Below are 19389 nucleotides of genomic sequence, written 5' to 3'. Positions count from 1 at the left end.
ATTGTTTCTGAAGGGAACAAAAACAACAACAACAACAAAAAAAAAAACCAGTATGGTAACTCACCTCTGCACCCCGTATGGCCTTTCTAAAACAGGCTCCTTAAATGGGGGAGGAATATGGCCAAAATAATCAGGATAGGCCACTTCTGAATATTCAGGAATTGATTTTGTGGTTTTTACCATTTCAATATAAAGATCACAGTCATGAACTGGTGACACATCAGAAACCTCAAGCATCACTTGTTCCCCTGATGAACTAGATCTGGAATCCTCCTCCTCTGAATCCACTCCAGTGCAGCAGAGTTTTCCCAGCTGTACAGAGGATCCTTCAAAGAGGCTGCTTCCACAAGGTGAAGCATGTTCACAAGGTTTATTACAAGGAAGTGGAGTAAGGCTAGTTCTGCTTTCTTTCTTTATTGCACACCCCGTACCATAATACTGATCATTTTTTCCATTGTTCTGCAGACTGATTCTGTCCAAGCCTTTCACAATTTCTTGGCTTAGACACTGGCAGGATGGAAGCAGGTTTCTTTGATCATTTTGCTGTTGTAAACTACTGTCTTCGATACTATCTTTCTTTGGTAGTCTCAGATAGGTTGGCCTTCTATTGTATTCCTCTGTCAATAAAGGATTGCTCTCCTTCAAAGGAATTCCTTTGGTTGACCGGTTTGCGTCAGCAGAGTGCTCCTCTTCTGCTGTAGGAACAACAATAGGTCCACCTAGATTTGCATCAGGTACAAAAGACTTTGGTTCCTTGGAAATTAAGTCATATTTCTTGAAGAATAAAAGAGAAAAAAATTAAACAGTTAAAGTTCCATTTATAATCAAAACCCCTCTCTTTCACTGTTCCCAAGGTGTGTTTTGCAATAATCAAAAACTAAATGTAATTTAAAAGATGACAGTTACTATGTTTTACACTTTCATAAACATAACAATGAAGTTTAAGCTTTTACAACAAGGTAGCATCAAAGCCATAAACAAGTAGCTCATCAATAACAAATTATCAGGTCAATGTGATTCCCTAGATATTTTAACACACCACTTTAAAGCTGTGAACAGCATTTAAGGAAACACTTAATACAATGAATATTTTTCAGAAATCTCACATCCTTTCTTACTATTTTACTTTCTGCTGTGTGCAACAAACACATCAGAAAACACTTGCCGTTTTTATCTACCTACTGCCCCCTTATCAGATTAAAGTAACTCATAAAATTAAATTAAGTCACCATATAACACTCATATGTAACTCTAGAACTGCATATCTCTTTTTTGGCTAGAGGAACTATCCACCCAATGAAGAATGTCAGTGTGTATTCCAGAGACAATCTGTCATGACAACGAATGCACTGGGAATCATATACTCTACCTGAAACTTCTCTGTAAGTTCTGGGAAAAAGTGCTCGTACATTTTCAGTTCTTCTATGGGTCTTCCCAATTCCTGTCTAGGTTTCAGTTTATTAATATCAGTTTCAATATCATCATTCTGAAAAAACACCAGAACAAATTCATCTTGCATCCAGAATTAATGAACTGCCAAAACAATTACATCCACCTTTTAGTACTGGCATAGCCATGCTTTAAAAGCTGAAAATCACTACTTTAAAATTAGCTGACCTGCACCTTTCAACATGCAAATTTAAATATCTCAGTTTTATTAGTACGCCAAAGCCTTCATTTCATCAGAAATACTATAAACATCTCCATTTTCCTACTTTCATCCAATGTATTATGCACAGACATCAGACTACACTTCACATGAGATCTGTGCATAATCCAACTATTGCAACCTGGAATGTGGACACTTCATCTGATTGCGGTGACAAAGGCATAACTGCTTCTATGGCAGATAGGGCTTATGAGAGTCTTCAGCAAAATTTGTCATTCCAGTCTGAGGACAGAAAATTCAATTAACTCTTGAATACATATAACAAAAACATAGAACAAGGCAGTTCTGACCAAACGTCTTCTCATGTCTTAACTGACAGCTGGAGAGCAGAACAGGACCCTCCCAAAGTGACACAACAGCGAGAGATTGAGAGGTCTGAGCTCTACCTCTTCAGTTGGCAGAACTTCAAAGTTACCTTGCTGGAACACTGACCTAGTCAATCCCAGCCAGAATGACAGGAAAAGAGTAGCTCCTACACACTGAGCAGCGTAGGTAGGAATAGAGAGTTGAGAGAAATGATAGTTGGGAACAGAACGCTACCAAAAGAGTCTGTAGTTCTGTTCCCCTGTACAGAAACATCAGATGTGAATCAAATAGGTTTGGATAGAAATCTTGAGGCAATTTGAACAACAAAGATTGATATTTTCAGGCAGGAACTACCTTCCTTAAGTTTCAGAAGCTTTCTTCATTTTAACAACTGCCCTGAAGCCATCCCCAAAGTCCTTTTAACACTTAAAACATACAGCTGCATACATCACTCAAGCAACTGATAAAATTAAAAAATGTTGTACTTGATTTTGCCTTTTAATTTTGTGTCATACCAACCTTAAAATGTTGGTCCTTGTCATCATCATTTTCAGTTTCAATTTCTGATTCTGTTTCAGCATCATCATTATCATCACTTTCATCTACTACATCATCCACTACGATACAGAAAAGTTTTCTAAGACAGATTATACATTTAATCCAATACATATACTACAAAAAAAAAATCTATGTTCTCAGTTTATTTTTTCACTTACTACTTGAAAAAATTCTGAAAACCAACTAGTAAACACTAATCACTATTACTGGATTTAGAAAACAAAATTGCTTGTTTGACAATAGTCCAGATTCAATTTATTACATTTCTATCCAGTTTTAAGTCAAAATAAAGTTCTCTGGTTTAAAAAAAGCAAAACAAAACCAAACAACACCAAACACCTCCCCCTGCCCAAAACACCTAGCAAGACATGCCATGGTCTCTAGAAATACTTTAGAATGTGGTGAATGTGCCAAGAACATCTCAGCACAGCTTGTGGTCAGCACGAAATTATATGGCTCTAACAACTTTTCTCAAATTAAGAAATAAAGGCCACATTAAAAAAAAAAAAAAACTGCGGTTTCAACAGCTTTTAGTCATGTCAGCTGGTACTGATCTACTGTCAGCGAACAGTGGGACAAAGCAACCTCTTGACCTTTTTGCTCTTGCTTAAATGGCGGCCTAACAATTTAAAAAGGAAAAAAAAGTCAGAAACATATCACTAGAGATTCAACCAGCAAGCAGATACTGTAGGAGACTGAAGACCACAACAGCTTAGCGCAGACAGGATGGAAACCAAGTTTTATCCCCAAAACATAAAGAAAGACGTTATTTTTTAGACATGAGAAACTATTTGGGATCCTACTGACAATACTGAGGGACCTAGGACCTCTTCCTTTTTGTAAAAAGGAGAACAAAAGGAAAGCAAACTGACTTTCACACATGACTAACAAGAACTGGGCTAACTCCCTAATACGTGGAAGTGGGCATTAACTGGTTATTCTTACAGATGTTCTGTTTACTAGTTGAAAAGCTGAACTTTTTCTAGAAATCTCATGCAGTTTGAGTGCTTCAGGGGTTTTGTCACATTTTTTCGAAAGAGTGTTTTCCATGCAGAAATTTTGCTGACTCTCAGTAAAAGGCTCAAGGAGAAGTTTACAAATATATTATAAATCAGAATGATTTCAGGTATTGCTTTTACAATGCTGACTACACAAGATTATACTTTTAATAAACTCAGAGCTTTACCCAACCCAACATCCTACGTTTCTTTCAATACAGAAGTTTATCCTTAACTAGAAAATCCTATGTATCATATTTCCTTAGGTTTTTCATTTCTTTTTTTAATAGATGAAAAACCTGTATTTAATCTTCTCTTCCTAGAGAAGCCTTCTTTTTCTGGTTACACTTTTATCATTGCAAGTTTTGGTCGGGGTCCAGGGTATTGTGGTCTCGTTATGCAGGGATTTTTCTCCTGGTTCTCTCACAAAATTTTTTATCAGCTGAAACTTAACATTAGAAACTGGTGCTCCGCACTAACAGTCACAGACCTTTTGTTAGCTGAGAAGAGTCTCAAGCATCCAAGATTTAGTGGAGAAACACAAATAACTGCAATCGATTCCAACTTACATAAGGCAATGTTAGACATACTGTAAGACAAAATATTAGAAAATAACCATACCATCAGGAGGCAAATTGTACAGCTGAGCCACAGGACCACTGGCAGGAATAACTGGGAGTTGGAAATGGAAAGCACTTTTAATAGTTGGTAAAGGAAGACGATTTTTAGGAAAACATTTTCTCATTATTAGGCTGGATGTGTTGACAAGGGGATCAAGAGTTCTTACTGCAAGGCACTCCTATTAACAAGAAGATAATGAAGACAAGAGAAAAGTGTGTCTTAGACTAATGTTCAAACTACCTTTGTCTTACAGTTTCTAGGATTCATTAGTAGCAAACTATTTTGTTTAATATAAATTTTGCTAATGTCGCCTTTGAAGGCCAGGAGAATTTCTGCCAACTCTAATTCACCTTTTTTAAAAACCCAATTTCAAAATTAAAAAGACCTGCTCCTGCTTTTTCAAATTAAGTTCAACAGCCCCTCCCACAGATAGTCACAGCCAAATAACAGCAAATAATAATTCCATGCTCTTTCACTCCACTTTAGTCAAGCACAGAAAATAATGCTTACGCCTATAATCAGGAATGAGCACAGATATCATAAAAGAAATATGACAAATTTGAGTGTTTTTAAAGCCTAAGAGTGAAAACCAACAACAAACTCCTGAGATAAACTTACTTGTGAAGTGGTGTAAAGAATTTTCATTCCATTGGCATCAATGAATGCTTTTCTTCCCAATTTGATGTTTGTAACACTTTTAATGCACTGTAAAACTCCTTTACGTATCAGCATGTATCTGTGTCGACTGTCATGACTGTGCCAATCAACATAAATCGTTAAAAGCACCTGCACATATCCTCTGTCTACTGCCCTCCTGGCATTTGTTTCTTTGTAAAAAAGTTAGGAAAGAAAATTAAAAATTATCCAATGACTCCAACATTATTTTCAAATCAATATTATTCTTTTTACCCAAGTGACTGAATCATTTCCTTTAAAGTAGTATTTTAGCCATGCTTACTGAAGTATTACACCAGCCTGAGCAGAAATTACTGAATAATTGAAGCCAGTACAGACTACACTTCATTTTTCAGAATAACACTGCATGTAATTTTCATGGTTTACCAGAACACTGCACATTATACTTGAAGATAATTGGAAGACAGCAAATAAAAAAAAAAAAAATCCGTTTATGTAAAGCAAATCTATCTCTATCCACACACAATGTTTAGATACAAGATTTGAAATAAACTTCTCACCACTTGTAATCCACAGTTTTGCAGGAACTACCACTTAAATCTGTTAAAGTCATAACAGCCCTACCCCAATACTGGGAAAACAGTATGACAACTGGACTCTACCCATCAGAATTTAGTGTTGTCATGAAAAGATTTACTTATTATAAAGCATAGAAAGTTAGTTATTCAGGACTGAATAAGACATCCCAAAATAAATGCAAGAGACCTCCTGTTTTAACACACAATGTTTCAACGCTTCCTTCCCCAGTATTAAACCGCCAATTTGCAGAACAGAATATTGACAATAATTCAGAAATATTTCTTTCCTGAAATTTCCCAAGGAGAAATGCCAAGCTCAGTAGTTACATATATCAGTAAGACCAAGGTATCACACGGATCAAACATAAGAAAACTCAGTACCCTGTAATAATCAGTACAGAAGTTTCCTATCATTTGTTTGAAATGCTTTTCTGTAAACCTAATCACACCTTACTTCTTAGCCAACTCCACTAAAACTAATAGGAAGGCTGCAGCTTTTATACAACTATTTGTAGAGAATGAGTTTAATTCCTTGACTGTTATCATCCTGGTGCTAAATCTGCAGAGATTACACTTCTCAGGATCCACTGCTGCTGGCCAAGATAACCAATATCTGGAAAAAGACCATCATTTTGCTACCCTTGGTTCTACTTCAAGGGCATCACCAACTGACTTGTCATTAGAACCCGAGACCTAATTACTCAGAAAGCTACCTGAAGAAACACAGGATTTTCCCCTGCTATCAAACACATACTTTCAGTCGTATACATAAGAAAACGCATGGAAGTTAAGCTACAGATATCCTTTATTGAAGGGCTGAGGTGAGTGACTGTGGAAGGCTATTTCTCCAACTTGGATCCAGATCAGTTCTGCAGAAGCAGCACAGCCTTTCTGCTTCATAAATGCAGAGACAGTAACTAATTACAAAACACATATTTATATAGCACACAAATATTGAAGTGCAAGAGACCGCAAGCAAAACTCCGCCCTTATTTCTAAATTTTCTAGCCTTGATTTTGTTTTGGCCACAGACAACACCAGTTTTACTGCGTGTATACACAAACATGCATACACCTCAACTAGACAAACAGGTTCTTGTAGTCAAACACTTACTTGATTTTAGCAATGCAGCAAGTGTGTCTAAAGCAACCCTGTCAACATAACAAGAAAAGTCAGAAGAACAACCAACCAGTAAGCTTAATCCATAACACTGTAAAGCTACACAAACTATTTAATGCTAACAGATTTATTTAGCATCTATCCTCATATTTTCCCAGTTGCACTGCATCACACTTTGCTTTGATTTTACTGAAATATCATGTATCCCTGATATATCTGAAGTTTCATGCATAATTTAAAAATATCAGTGCTATATTGACTCCACAAACTTTCAGCCTTTGCAAAACAAAGCACTATAAAGTGACAATGTAATGTTTATAAACAATATGCAATGCATGAGGTCAGAAAATGCAGGTCAGAATTGCCAGTGTATGGTTATATTGAGAAGTAATGCTCCCCAATCTGTACTACAAGATCATCAGTGTAAGATTTTTCTTGTACACAACAATCTTGTCTCAATCAACTCAAGGTGTAAACCAGAAAACATATATACTTATTTTTACCTCTTTGTAAAGATACACTTCACACATCTGATGTTAGACCATAAACAAGGGTATCATGATTACTCACACCAAGGAATAATAAGTTCATATGTCTAATTTTAGCTAGGGTTTAAAGGGACAGGGCACCTTTTTAAAAGATACAACAGTGACCACAAATTCAGGTGATGTAACACTTTTTTCATACTGAAATTATAAAATGAACAACTTAAGACTATTATTTTGCTAATCCAATGAAAAATTCAGTTTTCCACAGGTGTATACTTTAAAAAAGTTTCACTTCTCTATTTTTACCCTAAATTCAGTTAAAAAAAAGAAAAATATATGGGGCAAGGGGAAGGGGAACCTAAAGTTACTAATTTAAGGTATACAGTAAATTTAGTTTTATTTCTTTAAGCACAATAGCCCACTACACAGATATTGTAGGCCATTCCTACTTTGCATAATGGTTTTGCTCTGAGAGTCTATAATTGCTTTCAAGTAAAACAGAAAGAAAAATTACAAAATAAAATTGTCACTCTAAAAACACAAAGGACATGTAGGAGCTAATTCAACAAAAAGAAAAATGGTGGGATTGTCTTGATTTGTTTGTCCTGATTTGATGATAAAACACTGTAGTTTCCATGCAGAAATATCGCGGGGGGAGGGGGGAGTAACAGTTATATTCTTTTACAAGTACTGTAACTAGTCATTCAAATATTGTGTTACTCTACTCAGTAAAATTAAACTGTCAGGTTTGTGGTTCTCATTCCCACCACCCTTCACTTTAACTTTCAAATACAAATTATGTTTGATTTCCAATATTACTTTTCATTTATGACTAAGTTTTGAAACGTATCTAAGGTTTATCCACATACTACTTCAAAGAGACTTCACTTACTTCATAAGGCTTGTGTTCCTTTTAGTAAAAGGGCCAATGATCTTGAACAACAGTTCTACTACTCCGTTCTTTCCCAAGGACACTGCATTTACAGCTGGAAGAGTTAAAAATAATCCATTTTAAGATAATATGAAAGGCAAAAGAAAAAGATAAATATACTCAACCTATTACAAATTGCATGCAAGTTAATTTTGAAGTACAAAAAAATGTTAGACATGTTTGTGCTTTAAGACACACAATGACAAGCAGATGCTACTCTGCATGTAATTAGTGTGCTAATCAAATCCTGATGAAACTTGGAAAAGAAGAAAAAAGTTAGTTATTACTCTATGAGTAATCTACCACTTCCAATCCATGCTTCTGCTTTCTTACTTAAGATAGATCATAAAAAGAATTTTCTTCCACAAAATCTCAGTTTATCAAGACAGGAGGGTTTCTAAAATTTCACATCTAATAAGTTCTATGACTTGCTGTTATCCTCCAGTATTGGGACAGACAGGTATGTCCACCAGGATTTGAACGCCACACACTCACTCTAAAATTTAGAAATGCCGATCGGTATAAGCTTTCCAGAGCACATCTGTTCTCAGAAAAAAATTATAAAACTAATCTACTTGAAAGAGAGCATATTAAAAGAATTTATGCTGAGACCTACAATCAAGAAAAGCATATTCAGTGCATACACATGGCTAAACTCCAACACTCACTGAAAATACACACTGTTGAAAAACATAGAAATCCAATTCCTGACTGAGTTTAGCAATATGCACTCCTAACAAAGTGGGAAGAAAGTAAGTAAGAATTGACTTCAACCTAACGAATGCTGTTATTAGTAGTGAACTTAATGCTCGTACCCTAGCTACAATTTCATTACCATTAGCACCAACATTACTAGAATCTAAGAAAAGTTAGGATTCTACTCTGGTAGAAACCGTACGCAAACTTCAGATAGTATTACCCATCTGAAAGTAATAAACTAAAACTACTTCTGTTTTTAAGGAGCAGGAAATACAGAGAGATAGAATTGACCTATGTAGAATCTGGGAGCATAAGTCTTAAGAGGAGCAGCTGAGGGTTGTTTAGTATGGAGAAAAGGAGGCTGAGGGTAGACCTTATTGCCCGTCTACAACTACCTGAAAGGAGGTTGTGGTGACGTGGGTGTTGGTCTCTTCTCCCAAGTAAGAAGTGAAAGGACAAGAGGAAATGGCTTCAGGTTCCACAAGAGGAGTTTTAGTCTTGATACTAAGAAATACTGCTCCACTAAAAGTGTGGTCAAGCACTGGAAGAGGCTAGCCAGGGCAGTGGTTTAGTCACCATCCCTGGAGATATTTAAAAGACACGCAGATGTGGCACTTAGGGACACAGTATAGTGGTGGACTATAGCAGTGCTACGTTTATGGTAGGACTCTATGATCTTAGAGGTCTTTTCCAACTTTAACGACTGCATGATTCTGTGAGAATCCAAATTAGAGACTCGGTTCAGTTTCTGACTTTCAAGATGAAGCAAGTTTTCACCTAAGGTATGTAACCATCTGTATTAAACTCTTCCACTTAAAAGCATTTCACCTCATTACCAGACGGCTCTAGAGAAATAACACTTCCCTGTTTTAAAAGAACTAGGACTTTGCAAATTATAGGCGCTTACGTGAATGCCCTGAAACATAATCTTACAGATTATCAAATCAATTCTCTTCAAGGAATGTGGTTATGTTTTCATCTCTCATTTAAGAGGTTTAACAGCTATTTTGAGCTCAATGAAAAAAACTGAGATCATCTAACTGACGTGAGAAATACAGCAAAAAACACACTGTTTTCATCAGCTTCCTACTGCTACTCCAAACAATAAATTAGGCTCTCGTGGAAGAATATTAGTCCAATAGTAGGGCACTTTAACACAAAGAGTAAAGGGAAGATTAAATAAAGAAATAAAATATTTCCTGTGTGAACTAAGTTTTAAATTAGCTATAAAGAACAAAATAAAATACTAAAAAGAAAAAAAACATGAGCATGTATAATAAAAAGAATAATAATTAAATCTGAAGTGCTTTTGCAAGCACAATGCCCAATGCTGGCATTTATGGTTGACATCTTAAGGCACCAGCATATGCAAATTGAATTACTCAAAATTCCACATATCCAACAGCACTGGTTAAATACCCAACTATACATATAAAGACACAAACATACATTGAAAAAAAGCCAAAGATACGCAAAAAGTACAAACATGCTTCACATTTTTCACAATTTAAGGAATTTGATACTTTAAAAGTCTCCGACAAAAGGCATTATTTTAACATTAAACAAGCATTTAGATATATTTTAACTCTATTTAGGTAAAAGATTCTATAACACATAAGAAAATTATCTGCAATACTTACAGTTAGTTGAGTAAACTCTTAATACTTGAAGACACGGCAATATCAGCTTGTGATTTTGCAAATTCTGCTTCACTAAATTCAATGATATGTTTAAGACGCCATTAATTCTTGCTTTCATGCCAATTTTTTTGTCTGACAAAGAAATACAAGATTAATCACAGTAATGTTGAAATTATCAAAAAAATAGAAGTTAAATGAACTGAAAATTCCTTCTACTGATAATGTTAACTCTGTACGTCTATTTGTAACCATTCTTTCCTCCCCTCTATTTTACTCCTTTGATTCTTCTTTACCAATTCTGCGTACATGGATGCTTATACAACAATAGAAAGAAAGTTCTTCCTAAGTTTCAATTTTAAACCTGTAAAGTATTCAGCCATATTACTTAGGTACATCATTATCACCTTTTGGACCAATTTTTGCAAGTAGAGTATGAAGAAGCACCATTAATTCTTCATTTGGTGGACAGTCTTTGCTGGCAGTCAAAAGCAGCTGCAGTAAGATCTGTGTCCCTCCTTTTGTGACTAAGACACTTGCCCTGCGACCACCACCTAGAAATTAAAACTCAACTGTTACCTCCAGAGCCAAGAAACAATTAAGAAGCTAAGCTACAGTTATCATAAAGAAAGTCATTAGAATAGCAATACTTTATTCACACATCACGGCAAGATACAAGAACATGCTGGGTTAGCCTTATAGAAACAAATTATTTGTGTATGATTACTTGGAAGGTGCTTCAATATTTATGGTTTTTATTCTGCATATAAATCAGCTTTAACAAACATTAGAAAGAAAAAACAAACAAACAACTTCCCTCCAAATTAAAGTCTGTAGAAGAAAAAAGGAATATAACTATAAATTGCTTCTTTTTCAAAACTTACCAACTGAGACTATCTCAATGAGAATACTCAATATATTTAGAATAGTTTGAGGATCTTTTGTATTCTGTAATAAAAACCAGACAGATTTCTTTGCTTAATGTAGAGGTCTAATACAGCAGTTTAAATACTTAAAAACATGGAGAAATTGCCACTAAATTAAACACAACTTAGGATGTAATCACCCAGCACATCATCCCACTTTGCAGCCTGAATTAACCACAAAACCAATGAAAGGCTAGTTTGTAGTATGGCACATTAATTACAACTGATAGTTGACAAATAATTCCTTAGAATATTTAAGCATAAGGAGAGAAATTAATGTTATGTTATTTGAAGTACATATCTAATCATTACGGTCCTACATAAGTTTTAGACACTAGCTAGGATAACCACATCTTTAATAATACAAAGCCCAATGATAAAACGAAAACTATCTATGTTCCCATAGCCACACAGATTGGAAGATTTTACCTCTAAGGTTGACAGGATAACTTCTATTCCAGTGGAACCCTTAGAGGTCATCTCCTTCCTAGTTTTTTCTGGCAGTGAGAAAAAGACCATTTTTTTTTAATATACTAGCTTGCAGATGAAAAAATACCATATACACTGCAAATAATAAAACTTCTTAAAAACTGCATATATGTGTGTGTTAGTACTAAGTAAAGTAAGCAGAAGACAAGTTATTTTAAACACTCTTTGCTTTTACTTGTGCAACAATCCTCCCATGCCCTAGAAAAGAAACTGTAAAGAAAAAAGCCCTAAGTAACCTCTCTTCCAGCCCTAAGTAACCTCTCTTCATATATGTATATGCACATATACACTGTGAATTATTACAGAAATTACAGCTGTTCAACAATACAAAACGCACTAAGTAGAACTTACACTTTGCCAGATAGCATTAAACATGGCCTTGAATAGTTGCTTTCAAAAATCAATGGCAAAAATGGATGGATTATCAATTTCACCAAACTGAGAAAGACATTAAAGAGAAGTCCAGCAAGGAAGAAATACAAGAACGAAGGTTCAAAAGGAAAGCTACCAACACTACAAAACTCAGATATGTACCTTGACTCTGAACCAGATGAAGGATCTTTGAGGTAATGTATCTGGCATTGTCTGCTTCTCCTAATACAGAGTCTAAATTGATCTTTTCCAGCTGTGACAGCAGAGACGTAGTCCGAGAATTTGCAGAAACACTATAAGAAAGGTTGTTAACATTCATTTTTCCATCTAAATCAGAGGAAAAAAAACCCACTAACAACAGAAATCCCATGTCAGAGTAAAAGGAGTGGCTAATTGACCTTCATGTTTTATCTCCATTGGAAAACAGTCATAATTGTCCTTAATTCTGGCAAACTTACAGATTTTGCAAAGCCTGCATTGCAGCAGAGTAATTATATATAACAGCATCTCCAAGAGCAATGAATAGGGAAATGGGCTGCAACAATTAAAATCCAGATATGGGTACAAATGTTATTTATCTAAGTAAATTAGAGTAACTTACATTTAAGATAGTTTATGTCAAATATGAAACCTGCTAGTCAAGGAAAAACTGGCTACTAACAGTCCTGAAGACCGTTTGTCATATAAGCTGGTGTTTGGGAAGTGAAATAAAAGATCATCATTCATAAAGTGGGCAAACCAACACCCATCAGCTGAAGAAAAAAAGAAAAAACTTTGGAGGGTGTCCAAAGCTATCATCAGAGTTTGGATTGATTTTGAACAAAAGTGTAATTTGTCCTGAGATCATAAAATATGCTTGAAAACGTATTTTGATATAAGGACCAATTTAAAGCCACGCATTCACATAGACAGGTAGAGCACAAAGAAAGAATGAATGTCAATATTTACAGTATTCAAAATAGAGTCAGTCTAGAAATTGTTTTATTTACTGTCTGGTTTGAGATCATAATTATGCAGAACAGTTTTGAGATCCACATTCCCACACAAAAGTAATTTTCAGACAAATGTTTAACATCTGAATAATAGCCGTGTAATTAACTACAGGAAATTAAGATTTCCAAGGATCAACTACCTTGACTTTACACTTTGTAACATTAGCGTCCTGTAATAATCAACGATTAATTCATTTTACACACATGCTGTTCTGACTGTGCAATCAACTGAAGTATATAACATTAACCTTATAAATACTGTCCATTTAATTTACTACAATGAGGAGTTATTACTCCTTGATTGGTAGTTTACATCTGTGAAAAGGTTTCACACCCACAGTTCACTCTACTAAAATAGTTAGTCTAGATGTGGACAAAAATGTTAAAAACAAAGAAAACAGTAGCTGACAGCAAAGGCTGTACTGCGCTGAAAGCACTTTGTTATAATAGCTGATTAGAAAACTGTTCCCACCACTTTCACTTCTCCACACTGACATGTAAATGAAAAACAATCAAGAAAGAATTTCAGATTACATATGATACTTAGAAGCTGTTAACATCAGTAATAAGAAATGGTTATACTGATTGTAGAGCTTAAATCAGAATAACTTTACATTGTGAAGTAAGTATATAATCTTCTCAGTTAATTGCTAGACTTAAAAATTAAAGCATTTTTTGAGCTAAAAGAAATCTGTCTTGGTTGCTGAAATATTACTTTCTTTGTATAAATAACGCATAATCCCTCCAATCCTTTCTCACCATCCAAAACCAGGTTGAACAGCATAAAGCCATTATTATTCCCATAAGCTTCCTTTTATTTATTTCTACTCCTCTGTTTATCCTCTGAACTTCAAATACTTCAAAATAAACAAGACTTTAATGAAACCTCTCTTGACCTGGTATACAAACTAACAAGCTTCTAAAGTATGTCACCTTCACCATCTCCAAAATCAAAACAATTAAGAGTCCAGCCAACCCACATACAAGCCGATGTGTCAGAGAACTGCTGCTTTTCAGTTAGCGTGTGTACATGTGTATATATAATTTCCATTGTGGTGTATCATTGGTCTCACAACGAACTCAATGTAGTTTCAAAGCTAGAAACAACTCAATAGAGCAAAGAACATCCTGAAGAACAAACAAATAGAAAAAAGAAATAATAAGTTTTCATAAAGACAAAACTCATTTACAGATATTAAAATTTTAGAACAAACTTGATTTTTTTTCACTGCTGTGGCCTGCAAAATTTAAGCTACAGTGTGATGTGAAGTACTATACCATGTGCAGAAAGAAACCTTTAAAAGGTTTGGGAAGGGTAAGTCATTGTCATCACTGGGTGGTAGTACCTAAATCCTAAGATTTAGAGGTACAATCTCCTCCTAGTGCCAGAGTTTCTAGCAAAAGAAGTAAGTACTCACTGTAGCGGTTAAAGAGATCTTTAGAATGGTTTTAAGCTATTCATCTTACAAGAGTTCCCCAAAAGAAATATAGCCAAATTTCAAACATCTTCAGCATACCAAATAATCATTCTTGAAAGTAACACCAGCCCAGAGTCTAAGCTGAAATATCAATTGAAGTCCTGATTTATTCTTAGCTATTAATGCATTTTCTTCGGGAAACAAGAATCGTACTCTTACTTATTAGCATTCTAAATTAATATACAGAGTGGTTATAATACTGCAACAGGTTTCAATGTCTGCACAGTAAACTGAAAAGGTTGTACGACAGGAATTACAGCAGCCAGCCTGACAAACTCTGCTCCTGTACATAACACTGCTGTAACAAACCACTTGACCTAAGAACAAAATGCAAGCCCAATGCGCAATGGGAATCTTTCTGATATTTGTAATGCAAATACGTGTTCTGACCAACAAACCAGTCAGGATCAGACTCTAGAAGATAGCTCTCCAAAATAGAGAGGTACTGTGGAATTCAGTATTTTTAACCCAACAGCTAGATAAACCAAGGAAATAGTCAGAATGGTACGATAAAAAGTGTCTTGTCAGAGCCAGATTTACTTTTACGTTGCCGGCATTACAGAACTTCACATGAATACCCTAAGCGCTGTGGCCAGCATTTCACACTAAACTCTGTTTCCAATGTTGTGAAGTAACCTTCTTGTTACTAAAAGAGACATTTTTCACTCCATTCTAAAGCCTTCTTACACCAGCCTCAATAGTCACCGAAGGTCACATGGAGTCTCTATCTTTAGTTCTAAAACTCATGACTAAGGATCATCAGAATAAACTCCCTTAGGCCATATGAACTTTCTTTTCAGAGCTGGATGATCATCACAGCTTCTCTTCATGACAGGCATATGCCCAGTCCTCAACAGCCTGCAAAAACAATGATTCGACAACCAAAGGCAACTTGGTTCTAAACCTTTGGTCTCCCCCCATGCAGCTTATTCTTTCTATTTCTGGCTCTTCTCACTACAAACAGGCCTGGTTTTATGTGTTCCAGAGATACACCTCTTTAAGCACAGTACCTTTCGCATACTTCTCTCAGATATTCTTAGCCATTTTCTGCATTTTACAAGAATATTTTGAACTCATTTCATCCTCCAACATTTTTGCAGATCTTTCCAGCTTCAAGTTGTCTGCAATTTTCACAAGAACTTTCTTCTCTTTCAGATCATTAGCCACAGCACAAAATACTTTCTATCATTATCGTAAGGAAAAAGAATGAGCACATGAAACAAACAGTGCGCCATTTGCTTCTAAAACAATTAAGTACCACTGCTCCGGTATCCAGTCAGTGCGTTTACTCCAGAGCACCTGGATGCAGCACTTGTCTTAGCTTCCTGACCACAATCATTTGCAACGGCTATTTTAGTAAAGCTTTAAACACACATGTAGTATTTTATTGCCACTTCCCTGCTCATGGAACCTGTTATTTCTCACACAGAAAGAATCAGATGTATTTTCAAGAATGACTCAAACCAACTTTTGCTTTTTGCAGCCTCAAAGTTCGTTCTTCCAGGTTCTTTCAGCACAAACAAAGGAAGATGGGTGATCAACAGATAATTGGTTTTTGCTCCCTGACTCCCACAGACAACCACTAGGTTTGCAATCTTTGTATTTCACTACTTAAACCAAATCTCTCAAGTTCTTAAGACAAACAGTAATTACTATTTTGGGATAGATCTAGACATTCTTTAAGCATCCTGAGGTGAAGTTAACGAGGCTTAAATATTTGATCCCATACACTGCATGTCTCCATAAGTAGTAAACCCTTTCCCCACCCCATGTTCAAATGTAGCAGCTCAAAATGCCCCTCATACAACAGTTTTGTTTGCAAAAAGGAAGCATGAATAAGCTAGACATCATCTCAACTGTTGCCATAGCATACAGCATGACTCTAGCTAACCAGAGAGCTTTGTCGATTTCCTCCCTCTCTGGTCAGGAAAGCTATGAGTAGATACAGAGGAAGAAAATGCCAGGATGGTGAAGAACAGAAGACTTCACGGGTTCACATTGGAAAAAGAAGCCTTCCAATAAGAAAACATGTCAATGACAGTTCCCTCACTGCAGGGATATTTTGTTCAGTCCCACCAGCTCCAAAAAGGTTTATGCATCCTACTCTCATTATAGAGAAATGTCAGATTCACAGCTCTCCATTACTCACTATACACTACTATCACCACGTAAATGCTAAAAAACATCATTACACTTCTTTCTAAATGTCTGCTGACAAGAAAGACAACTTTAATGACCATCACAGCAGCTTATAAAAATTCACTTATCCTAAACCAGTTTTCAGCTATTCACCTTGCAAGAAGCCTCCCAAAAGCTAACAGTCAAATGACAGAAGTAATCAGAAAACTTCAGTTTCCCAACTGTACCTACTTTCACAGAAACTGTTTGCAGTCTGCAAGCAGACCGATGCATCAGGGAGTGTTTCCTTCCCCACAGCAAACAGGTCTTCAGTGTTTCAGTATGTTACAGCAAGTCTTTAAAAAACTATTTTAAAGGAAGCAGGCTTTTAATGAGTTTGTTTTCATTTTATTCCAATGCAAATTTCCAATTTTTTCTTCTCAAACACCTCCACAGTTACAAAATACAGAGCTGGTATTTCTAATTAGTTCCCAGTTCTCTCTCTACAATAAATTCACTGTGATTTATTCATGACTTGGGGAATAACTGGTTTGAACTGCAGGGGTGGAAACTTTGATTTTAGCTCAATAACTAAATAATAAATGGCACCTAAGTAGCCACTCTGCAAAAATCTAATATCTTTCGTGATAGTATACTTTAGGTACTAGAATTGGTAGTAGTACTTCCAAGAACACCCACTGTAGAGGGAGAGTTTCACTTTGCTTATTGTAATGCCCAAGGAACTAATGTACTCCAAGTAGAAAATGTAATAGTTTCTTTACTATTTCTTTTGATCAATCTTTCGCAGAGGAACACCCAGTCTCTGATATCAAGCCATTCCACTGTTAAAGTCAGCAAAAGCAAAGATGATATACATCCAAGTATTTAAATTCAGATTTTAAATCCATCCCAAGATATAAAATTCATCCACAGCAGAGCACGTCCTTCATGCGAATTCATCCACCCATTTGGAAAATAGTTGTTTCAGAGAAATAAGACTGAAGCCAAAATTCCCTATTTTGCTGCCCTTAGAATATTTATTTAAATCTCATTACATGGTTCTATTTAACAAAGTGATTTAACCTGTGCTAGCTTAAGAAAAGGGTAAAAATGAAAGCCTTCCAATGTTAGGAACCTGACACTTTATAGACATGTTGCCTTCCACAGATAATCTCATAGCTTTTTCAACTATTTGCTAAAACATGTTATCATTAAAATAACAAACACAGCTTTTCAATTCCTGAGATCTTCAGTAATGTCAATCTTGTTGGTCCTAGCTGTGTGTTGCATGACAAGATTATTGGAGAATGATACATCTTCTGACAAATTCATAGTTTCTTATACAAACTTGTATTACAAAAACTTGTCCATTTGTGCTTTTGGCAGAAATCATTCTGTTTTGCCAATATATTCATTACATGACTAAACTGATCTTTTTTTAATGAAATTTAATATATATTTTGTATTTCAACATGTCTAATACTAATTGAAAATTCTAAACTTAAAAAGTTAGTTAATATATGTGCAGCTATTTTTTGCTAATCAGCATTGACTCCCTCCGTGTTTCAAGATATCAACTTAAACATTCTTCTTAAGGACCTATAATATATATTTTACTTAAGATAAAGACTGGCTTTTCTTACAAATGTCAAATACAGTGATGTTGAAGAATGTCTATAAATTTACCTTTTTTCAGATGATGTTTTTACTTTGTTCATATCGGAAATCTGATTCTTCAAATCACCATCTCAAATAACCTGGAAGATATTTAGCAACTACATATTATCAACATCTTTTGCTCTTTAATGATGAAATGCCATCACCATATTGGATGTCTCTATATTAAAAATGTTAATTAAGTTAATCTGCATTGACTACATTTCTCTACACTACCATATCTTCTCTCTTCAATCTATTCAATCCAGCTTTTAAAATAAACTATTGCATTATAAGGATGAAGTAGGTTCTGCATTATAATTCAGTCCTCCGAGGGTCTGATTATAATAAAATAGAAATTTATAACAGTTGTATAGCAAACTATTTTCATGTCCCTGGGAGAATTTTATTGAACAAGGCTTTTACTGAAGTCAGTAAAGACATTTCTTTAAACTTACTAGACAACGTTGTGAGATTGCACCACATTTGCACCACATACTTAATTTCTGACTCCCATTTCATTAATCTAAATGATAACTAGGACTGGAGGCACAGTGAGAAACATGGAGTGTTTGGTGTTCTTATTTAAGCAAGACCTGAATATATTTCTTGGACAGAAACCATATCGTGCTAAGGACTCAATTTTCCTATACTTTTAAGGACATAGTGTCCTCAGGGTACACTGCTTCCTCAAATGGTGCCTCCAAGCAATTATGGCTGCAGTCTACAGGGTCATTAACTGAACCTCAGTACTTCCATTTGATATCTAATATGAATGACAAATACTCCCACTATGAAAACCAGTGTCCTCAAAGGGCACAGTGGCTACTTCTAAGGTAAAAAGACAGAGCAGAAGGAAAAAACGATGTTCAAAGATGTGTGGTGAGAATTAGGAAGACAAAGCTCTTGCTCTCATGAGAAATGCAGGCAAGAAATTCAGTTAAGTACACATACAGACTGCCACTGCCTCTGCCCCCCAGACCAATTTGAAAGACACCTCAAAAATTCTTGTTGTTTGGCACCTAAAATAATCAGGGGTTTATTACTTTAATTCCACTCTGCAATTGCCAAAAGCCTAAGGTAGATGAAGTATGAAGCAAGTTTATTTCCAAACTTAC

At 35.4% G+C, this 19389-nt stretch overlaps 1 protein-coding gene across 7 annotated transcripts in view; it reads right to left on the bottom strand.

The window, feature by feature from the left end:
• Positions 1-19389, bottom strand: part of AGTPBP1 (ATP/GTP binding carboxypeptidase 1) — a 62387-nt gene that overhangs the window by 33885 nt on the left and 9113 nt on the right. For 6 of the 7 annotated variants that reach the window (XR_008447742.1, XR_008447743.1, XM_054054183.1 and 3 more), the window contains exons 3-16: positions 18302-18372; positions 14000-14147; positions 12190-12320; positions 11596-11663; positions 11125-11188; positions 10648-10794; positions 10244-10375; positions 7866-7959; positions 6480-6517; positions 4771-4979; positions 4153-4330; positions 2495-2592; positions 1370-1486; positions 65-774 (exon numbers count right to left, since the gene is read on the bottom strand). Coding sequence is in view for 5 of the 7 variants with exons in the window: in XM_054054183.1 (XP_053910158.1) it covers positions 65-774; positions 1370-1486; positions 2495-2592; positions 4153-4330; positions 4771-4979; positions 6480-6517; positions 7866-7959; positions 10244-10375; positions 10648-10794; positions 11125-11188; positions 11596-11663; positions 12190-12320; positions 14000-14070 (2057 nt within the window). In the remaining 2 variants the exon portion in view is untranslated. The remainder of the gene's footprint in view (positions 1-64; positions 775-1369; positions 1487-2494; positions 2593-4152; positions 4331-4770; positions 4980-6479; positions 6518-7865; positions 7960-10243; positions 10376-10647; positions 10795-11124; positions 11189-11595; positions 11664-12189; positions 12321-13999; positions 14148-18301; positions 18373-19389) is intronic. The other variant, XM_054054185.1, reaches the window with a different exon arrangement.

Source organism: Cuculus canorus, chromosome Z (genome assembly GCF_017976375.1).
Source record: "Cuculus canorus isolate bCucCan1 chromosome Z, bCucCan1.pri, whole genome shotgun sequence".
Classification (NCBI taxonomy): Eukaryota; Metazoa; Chordata; class Aves; order Cuculiformes; family Cuculidae; genus Cuculus; species Cuculus canorus.
Note: the sequence above shows the minus strand (reverse complement) of the source record. Positions and strands in the feature narration are given on the sequence as shown.